The sequence below is a fragment of the Sphaeramia orbicularis genome, chromosome 8, assembly GCF_902148855.1.
Source record: "Sphaeramia orbicularis chromosome 8, fSphaOr1.1, whole genome shotgun sequence".
NCBI lineage: Eukaryota > Metazoa > Chordata > Actinopteri > Kurtiformes > Apogonidae > Sphaeramia > Sphaeramia orbicularis.
In genome coordinates, this window is record NC_043964.1 from 54,776,831 (window position 1) to 54,786,024 (window position 9,194).

General features: G+C 38.4%; 1 protein-coding gene across 1 annotated transcript in view; it reads left to right on the top strand.

Moving 5' to 3' along the window:
• Nucleotides 1-9,194, top strand: part of LOC115424895 (MAGUK p55 subfamily member 2-like) — a 24,267-nt gene extending 15,073 nt beyond the window's left edge. Inside the window, exons 7-9 of the mRNA XM_030142290.1 lie at nt 45-152; nt 8,799-8,918; nt 9,015-9,194. Coding sequence (XP_029998150.1) covers nt 45-152; nt 8,799-8,918; nt 9,015-9,194 — 408 coding nt within the window. The remainder of the gene's footprint in view (nt 1-44; nt 153-8,798; nt 8,919-9,014) is intronic.

The following is a 9,194-nucleotide window of genomic DNA, read 5'->3' on the forward strand; positions in this document are numbered from 1 at the left end:
TGCTGTGGCTGTTGGACTGTAACCTGCGTTCAATGGTTTTTCAGGGGGTGACCTTCAAAGTGGACAGTGGTGAGCTGGTCATAGCCCGTATCCTCCACGGTGGAATGGTGGATCAACAGGGGCTGCTCCACGTTGGAGACATCATCAAGGAGGTACTTTATACCCCATTATGCCAGTGGTTCCCAACATTTTTTGGCTCATGACCTCATTTTAACATCACAAATTTCTGGCGACCCCAGACATTCAAAACAGAGACTTATTTTGGCTTACATTAATTTGTTTTCGATCATGTAATAGTTTGCTGTACTATGTTACAAATAAACGTTAAATTTAGAGGACATTTAGTCTATATAATGTGTATTGTTGTGGATGGAGGCAGTAAAACCAGGTGCAGATTACTGCACAAACAGAGAATTGGATTTTCCTTGGTCAGAATATGTACAGTCAGTCCAGATTGGATTCACAAGGCTGACAGTTATACTGAACAAACAAAAACTGAAACTATGAATTATGAAAGAGCTGCAGCATCTGAAACTGACCACAATGAACATTTGACAGAGAAACAGAACCACAGTGCTGCAGTTTCAGACTCACAGTTGGTCATGTCTTTTATGGATTGGGATTGTCTGTCTCATTTCATGTTATATTTCTTATTAGTAGCTAATTTTTATTTTATTTTTATTTTTATCAATTACTAGAAATTTTAGGCCACCCCATTTGATTTCCAGGCGACTCCAAGTGGGGTCCCGAACCCAAGTTTGAAAAACACTGCATTATGCTCTATTATGGATTTATGCATCATTTGGGGCGGCTGTGGCTCAGGTGGTAGAGCAGGTCGTCCAATAAAGGTTGACGGTTCAAATCCCACTCTGTCCTAGTCAGTCCGTTGTGTCCCTTGGGCAAGAGTGCCACTCACACTGGTGTATGAATGTTCGGCGGTGGTCAGAGGTAGGTGCGAATTAGCAGTCACGCTTCTGTCAGTTTGCCTGGGCAGCTGTGGATACAGATGTAGCCGCCAGAATGTGAGAGCGAATGAATAATGGGTCAATAATGTATAGCGCTTTGGGTGTCTAGAAAAGCGCTATATAAATCCAATCCATTATTATTTAGGGCAGGGCTCTCAAACTCATCTTCTTTCAGGTTCCACATTCAGCCCAATTTGATCTCCAGTGGGCTGCACCAGTAAAATAATAACATAATAACCTATAAATAATGACAGCTCCAAATTTTGTTTTTTGTTTTAGTGCAAAAAAAACGTTAAATATGAAAATAGTTACTTTTATAACCTTATCAAACAAAAAAAGATGTGAATAACCTGAAAAAAATGAAATTTCTTAAGAAAAATCAGTGCAATTTTTACAATATTCTGCCTCAACTTATCATTTTTATATGTGCATTATGGATCAGATCTACAAAGACACTAAACCACTGAGGAACAGGAAGAAAAGAGTTCAAATTGTGCTGAATTTTCTTTAGAGATTTCAGGTTGTTCATATTTGTTCAGGTTATTCACATTTTATTGTTACAGGATAGTTTGTAAATGTAAATATTTTCATAATTTAATGTTATTTTTTGCACTAAAACAAAGACAAAAATTAGAAATTGTCATTATTTATAGACATATGTAATATTATTTTTATCACATCAAACCGAGAAGAAAATCTGGAGTCATTCTTTTTTGTGGGTTCTTCTGCTGTTATTATTTGACTGTAGATCAGATTGGTCTGGATTTGGAACCGACATTAAAATGAGTTCCACAGCCTTAACTGTGGAATTTCTGCACTTTGTAAATTTATCCCACAGGCCGCATTGAAACCTTTGGTGGGCCGCATTTGGGCCTTGGGACGCATGTTTGAGACCCCTGATTTAGGGCGTTTTCACACAGCGTACTGTACATGGATACGTTCACAGCTTTCCCGCAGATGTTGAAAATGTGGATGAATACAAATTCTTAGGGACCATCATTGATAGGAAATTATCCTTTGAGAATAATTTAGAGGCAGTGTGTAAAAAGGCCTGACAGAGACTTTTGTTTTTAAGAAAGATGAAATCATTTAATGTGTGCAGGACTCTGTCTTTGTTTTTACCAGTGTTTTATTCAGTCTGTTTTAACATTTTGCATCGTGCTGTGGTATGGTGGTCTTTCAGTGATCAGCAAGCAGAAGCTAACTAGGCTGGTAAATGTAGCAAAGGTGGTTGTGGTTCAGCTAACCCAGCTGCAGGACATGTATGTTAAATGTGTCAGCGGTAAGGCCAAACACATTTCGGCTAAAATGTGCTTAGAGGTCTTTTTTCTGTCTGTGCATAAGAAATTCATCTAAGTGAATCCCTAAAGGAACTTTGTGTTGGTAAATGACAGTTGTTCAAATGGACAGGATTTCAGTTCTGTTCAACATGTTGATGCTCATATGAACTATGTTTTCAGCTCAAAAATGTCCCCATTTCAGCACAGTTAATGCTATACTTTCATGTGACAAATGGACAAGTTCTATTTGAACTGAATTGAGCTGAAAAACAAATCTTCTCTTCTTTTTGATTCCCCGGTTTTTCTTCCCAGATTCTCTCCTACATATCACATGTTTTATTTGTACAGGTTCAATCTGGAGTATGGTGATGATCCATCCTGCTTATGTTCCACCGATACATACATGAAGAATGTCACATGTCACTTTTTAAATCGACAGTTTTCTAATAATAAGCATTTTTATAAAGAAATAACAATTCTATATTGTTATTTCCTCTTTGGTCTGATGATAAACTATCCAATAAATAATAGTGCTCCTAGTTTTGCACAGGGATCATTAGTGTAAACGCTGACATGGCTGCAGAGCATCAGTATGATGGGATTCCACAACAACCATGTCACATCCGTCCACTGACACATTTAGTGTTTTGTGTCAGCTGGATTGTTTTAGATCCACAATACCAACATTTATGAAGAAGAGCACAATTAGCAAAAGTAAGTCTATAAGTTTATTCCTAATAAAGTACTGGTACTGACCAGAGCATCATGGGTAATGTCACGTCCGTCCACCAGCAAAAGTTTTCACATCCACGTGCTATTCCAAATCCAATATTTATGAAGATAGAGCTTCTACTGTCAGAGAATATCAGTAGTCTGTGCACAATGGATTAGCATTATTTCAACACAGTTCTATGCATTTATGACAACTTTTTTTCTTTTTTGACAAAAATGGCCATTCATTTGACCCCCTAAGTAAATTTTAACCGATTTGAAACTGCCCTGATCCCCCACTTTCTGGGGAGTTTAATTTGCTCCACTCTGGTTGCCATTTTAAGCTTCCTCAATTGAGGACCGGACGGGCTAGGGATTCCTTCATTCCAGTGGCTATTAGGAATCCGAATTCGCTTAGCTCAGGGGTGTCAAACTCATTTTAGTTCAAGGGCCACCATTAAGCCAAATTTGATCTGCAGTGGACCAGACCAGTAAAATAATAGCAGAATAACATATAAATAATGCCATCTCTAAACTTTCCTCTATATTTTAGAGCGAAAAAGTAAAATTATGAGATGAAAATGTTTACATCTACCAACTATCCTGTAAAACAATGTGAATAACATGAACAAACTGAAATTTCTGAAGAAAACTAAGTGCAACTTCAACAATATTCTGTCTCAGTTATCATTTAAACATGTAAATTACAACTTATATATCACAGTGGATCAACAAATACACAAAAGATTTAATAACAGGCAGAATATTGTTAAAATTACACTTCAGACATTTTAAAATGTTTATATTTGTGAGGTTGTTCGAGTTTTCGTGAAATGTTCGTTTGTTTTAGTGTAAATACAGTAAATGACATGAAAATGTTACATTTACAATGACCAAAATTAGGAGTTGTGATCATTCATAGGTTATTATGATGATAGTGCTTGACTGATCTGACCCACTGGAGATTAAATTGGTCTGTATGTGGAACCTGAACTAAAATGATTAATGTCTTCAGTTAGGGCTGTAAAATTAATCGAAATTCAATTACGATTTCGATTATTACACACAACGATTACAAAAATTATGTAATCGAGAAAAAAACGATTATTAATTTTGAGTCGTTTCAATTCACGCGCACGCAAGCTACCATGAGCTGCTCTGCCCCGCCCCCCTCTAAGCTACTGCTGCCTGCTAGCCGGCAGGTCCGCCCCAAGAGGACAGTTGTACCTAGAGGTCTGGAAAAACGGCAGGAGAATCACAGCAGAAGTGCTTGGTAAACAAAAAAGGCAAGTCAAATTCATTGTATGGAATCACTTTGGGTTTGATGAAGAAGACAAAGAGCAAAAACACATCACGTGCAAAAAGTGTTTCGTAGTTGTGTCCGCACCGACCGCTAACACAACAAACCTTTGTAACCATCTAAAGTTTAACCACCGCCACCTTTATCATAATCTTATGAAAAACTAAAACACATAAAACAACTTCGTCCGCAATGCAATCTTCAGTTTTCCGAATCTCTTTACGCTGCAACTCCTGTATTAACCTAACCCTAACCTGTATAACCCTAACGTATGTATTCTAGATGGCTGATGTATACAGAAGGCCTGAACTGAAACCTCACGGCACGCCACTGAATTTACTATGTTTCATACTACATTGAACATACTTGAATTTATAATTTGCACTTTGTGAGTTTTTTTTGTTTGTTTTTTTTAATTGCTACAGTTCTATGGCAAGTCTATAGCAGTTTAATTACAGTGCACTATTTATTTACAAAAGGAAACATACTTCAATTTACAGTACTCTTATTTGCATTCAAAGATTTTTTTGTTTCGTACAAAAGTGAACATACTTTGTTTTAATGGTTAAAAGCTTTATTTATGTTTAAAGAGTATATTTTACATTGTTTTGCAAGAAAAAAGTAAACAACTTAACAAATAATCGTTTTTAATAATCGTGATTTCAATTATTGCTAAAATAATCATGATTTTTTTAAAATTTTTTCTATAATCGAGCAGCCCTATCTTCAGTGTAATTTTTGCATTTCACAATTCATTCCAGGGGCCGGAATGGACCCTTTGGCGGGCCGGATTTGGCCCCCAGGCCGCTACAATTTTTTTATGTGTCAATTTTTACAATTTTTTTATGTGATTATTTATTTATTTTTTAATGGTCGTGGCCATTATGGCAGTTAACTTGTGTACTGCCCTGTTGGACCTTTTTACATGTGTTAGAAACGGAGTGGCTTCATTGTGTATTGTCCTGTATTGTGTAATTTTATTGTGGTGGCGTCTGGTGGCACTGTTTCTGTGTATGTGTTTTTATGTATGTGCTTATGTGTTTATGACCCCTGCTGCACACTGAATTTCCTTTCTTAGGATAAATAAAGTTGAAGTTGTTGCATTCACAAGCGTGTACTGCAGCCCGTGCTCGAGTACGAGTCGGTGTTACAGAGAACTAACAGTAGGTGGCGGTGTGGAAGGAATTCGCGATCCAACTAGGGGTGTAACGATTACCGGTATAATGATAAACCGTGGTAAAATTTGCAGACAGTATTACCATTTAAATTCTAATTATCATGATACCATGTTTAATTACTGCCTTTTCTGGAGAAAATACCTATGTAAAGATCTGCCTTTATGTCAAATATTTGAATATAGTTTTAATTTATTACAATTTTATTTATATACCTAATATTTGGAACCAATATTCCCTTAAGTCTTTGAAAAGGTTCGTTAAGCATCTGTGTGTTATTTATGCAATAAATTATATACATTTTTCAAACCGGATTTTATATTTTTTTGTGTGTTTTTTGTCCTTTGTGTTGATGTAGTCGGTTAAAGTGAAAAAAATAATAGGCAGAGGATATAGATGAAGCCGTGCTGAAAAAAAGATCCCAAACATGGGTATAGTAAACATTTGTTTATATAGTATACGTATAAAGGCAAAATCAAAAGGACTGAAAAACAGACAAAATAGTCTCAGACCACTAAGGGTTAATACTTGAATGTTTCTGCAACAGAAGGGACATTGTACCAATTATTTGATTTGGGTTTTTTGTTGTTGTTTTTTTTTTTTTTTTTTCAAAATACAACTTGGTTAAATTATTTCAGTGTGTGTATTAGTACTTTTTGAACATTTTGAGCACAATTTCAACAATACTGCGATAATAATGGTAACCATGATAATTTGGTCACAATAACTGTAATATGAAGTTGTCATATTGTTACATCCTTTATCCAACAAACATGGAAGTCAGAAGAAGACAATCCCGTACCTATCTGTTATCCTGTTTGAGGCACAGAGAAGAACAGCGACCTTGTTGACCCTGATAGATCACCCAGTGGTTCGGTCGGTAAGGTGAGCCCAAGCCACACGGATCCCAGGCTTTTTCAGGAGACAACAGGAGCGCCATCTGTGGTCTGATGGGGATTATGCTTTAGTTTACAAATGAGATCTAAATAGGGCTGTTAGAAAATATCGGTTCTGCAATATATCGCAATATTTCATTTCATAATATTGTATTGATATTAAAAAGTTCTGTATCGATATTTTTAGATATTAATTCAAATGCAGATATGGCAGAGGTTCATTTTTGTTTTTTTGTTTCTTTATTGTTTCTGTCTTATTTATTATTATTTAACACTGTTTTATTAAATAATGGTTATTTGAAGCATCTTAAAAGCACTTTTTACTGTCTGAGAGGCAGATGATAGTTCCTTTGTTGGGATTGCACAAAAATTATGTTTGATTAGGGATGGGAATCAATAAGAATTTAACGATTCCGATTCCATTATCGATTTTGCTTATCGGTCCGATTCCTTATCAATTCTCTTAGCGATTCTCATTGGGTGAGGGAATAAAAGTACAAACGGATGTGTTTGCATTAACTGTCTTTTATATTTCCATCTCTGTACAGAAAATATAACATATACGGTTTGTACAAATAATAAGAACAGATGATGCCGTCGACTCTGCTCGTCTCCTGTGTGCATCTCATTTCCTTTCCCCTACCTTCGGAAACTTGTATTTGAGGGGATATGACATTTGTTGCCCACATCGGAACCGGAACTGGGCCCGGATGACGTCCTGGTGTTCACTCTGCAACTAGATTCATTTGCCAAGTAGAGTATCAATACGTGACATTCCTGTAAATGAATCACATGCTGTGGACAAGTGTTTGAGCAGATTGGAGGGATTCCACCCTTTAGACCAAATGGAAGCTTTGACAGAGTTCCAGTGGACCTGGTGTGGTCTGTTTGGACCTGGTGTGGTCTGTGGGACCTGGTGTGGTCTGTTTGGACCTGGTGTGGTCTGTTTGGACCTGGTGTCATCTGTTTGGACCTGGTGTGGTCTGTTTAGACCTGGTGTGGTCTGTTTGGACCTGGTGTCATCTGTTTAGACCTGGTGTGGTCTGTTTAGACCTGGTGTCATCTGTTTAGACCTGGTGTGGTCTGTTTGGACCTGGTGTCATCTGTTTAGACCTGGTGTCATCTGTTTGGACCTGATGTGGTCTGTTTGGACCTGGTGTCATCTGTTTAGACCTGGTGTGGTCTGTTTAGACCTGGTGTGGTCTGTTTGGACCTGGTGTGGTCTGTTTAGACCTGGTGTCATCTGTTTAGACCTGGTGTGGTCTGTTTAGACCTGGTGTGGTCTGTTTGGACCTGGTGTCATCTGTTTAGACCTGGTGTCGTCTGTTTAGACCTGGTGTCATCTGTTTGGGCCTGGTGTCATCTGTTTAGACCTGGTGTGGTCTGTTTGGACCTGGTGTGGTCTGTTTGGACCTGGTGTCATCTGTTTAGACCTGGTGTGGTCTGTTTAGACCTGGTGTCATCTGTTTAGACCTGGTGTGGTCTGTTTAGACCTGGTGTCATCTGTTTAGACCTGGTGTGGTCTGTTTGGACCTGGTGTCATCTGTTTAGACCTGGTGTCATCTGTTTGGACCTGGTGTCATCTGTTTAGACCTGGTGTGGTCTGTTTGGACCTGGTGTTCTGTTTGGACCTGGTGTCATCTGTTTAGACCTGGTGTGGTCTGTTTGGACTTGGTGTCATCTGTTTAGACCTGGTGTCATCTGTTTAGACCTGGTGTGGTCTGTTTGGACCTGGTGTCATCTGTTTAGACCTGGTGTCATCTGTTTAGACCTGGTATGGTCTGTTTGGACCTAGTGTGGTCTGTTTAGACCTGGTATGGTCTGTTTGGACCTAGTGTCATCTGTTTCGACCATTTCTGCCTCAATGCCATGTCGGCTATGTTCTGACCAAAACAATGCAATGTACTTGTGACGTCATCGCACATGCGCAACTAAGGCGGAATCAATAAGCAGAATCGTTAAGCAGGCAAGCAAACGATTCTAAGGAATTGAGCTACTGGGATCCGGTTCTCACAAAGATCCGGTTCTTGATTCCCATCCCTAGTTATGATGTTAGTTGTGAACTAATAGAATATGAACATTTGAACAGGATCTGAAACTGTAATGTCTGTAAAACAGAATTTCAGTTTGAACACAGGAACATTTTGTGATATAGCATTAGATCCTGTTGTGATTACATAAAAATAGTTTAGTATTTGTGCATATTTCTGGTGTAATTTAATTCTTTCAGGAAATAATCATTTAAAAAAAATTTAAAAAATAAAAAAAATTGCCTTTTTAACAGTTTTATGATATATCACATCGTGATCCTTGTATTGTGATTTGTATCGTGTTGCCAGATTCTTGCCAGTACACAGCCCTAGATCTAATTTTGGTAACGTTCCTCAGTAAGTCACTCTGTTTCGTGGAATCTGGTCCAATAAATGTGACAGCATGTTCAGTGTTGTTGTTTCTGTCCACTGTGTTATCAGGTAAACGGGCGAGAGGTGGGCCGGGACCCCCGAGTTCTGCAGGAGGAGCTACAGGCCACCAGTGGAAGTGTGGTTCTGAAGATTCTACCCAGCTACCATGAAGCCATACCGCCACGACAGGTCTGCGTTTGGTGTCCTCACATTCTGAAATGGACCAAAAATATCTAAGGAAATGACAGCCATGACAGGATTGTGTGTGTGTGTGTGTTTCATCAGGTCTTCTTTAAGTGTCACTATGACTACGACCCAGCCAATGACAACCTAATTCCATGTAAGGAGGCGGGGCTACGATTTGAGACTGGAGATATCCTGCAGATCGTTAACCAGGACGACGTCAACTGGTGGCAGGTGGAGCTCAGAAACACAAAGCGAATCCTGATGGAGATTCAAGTCTAA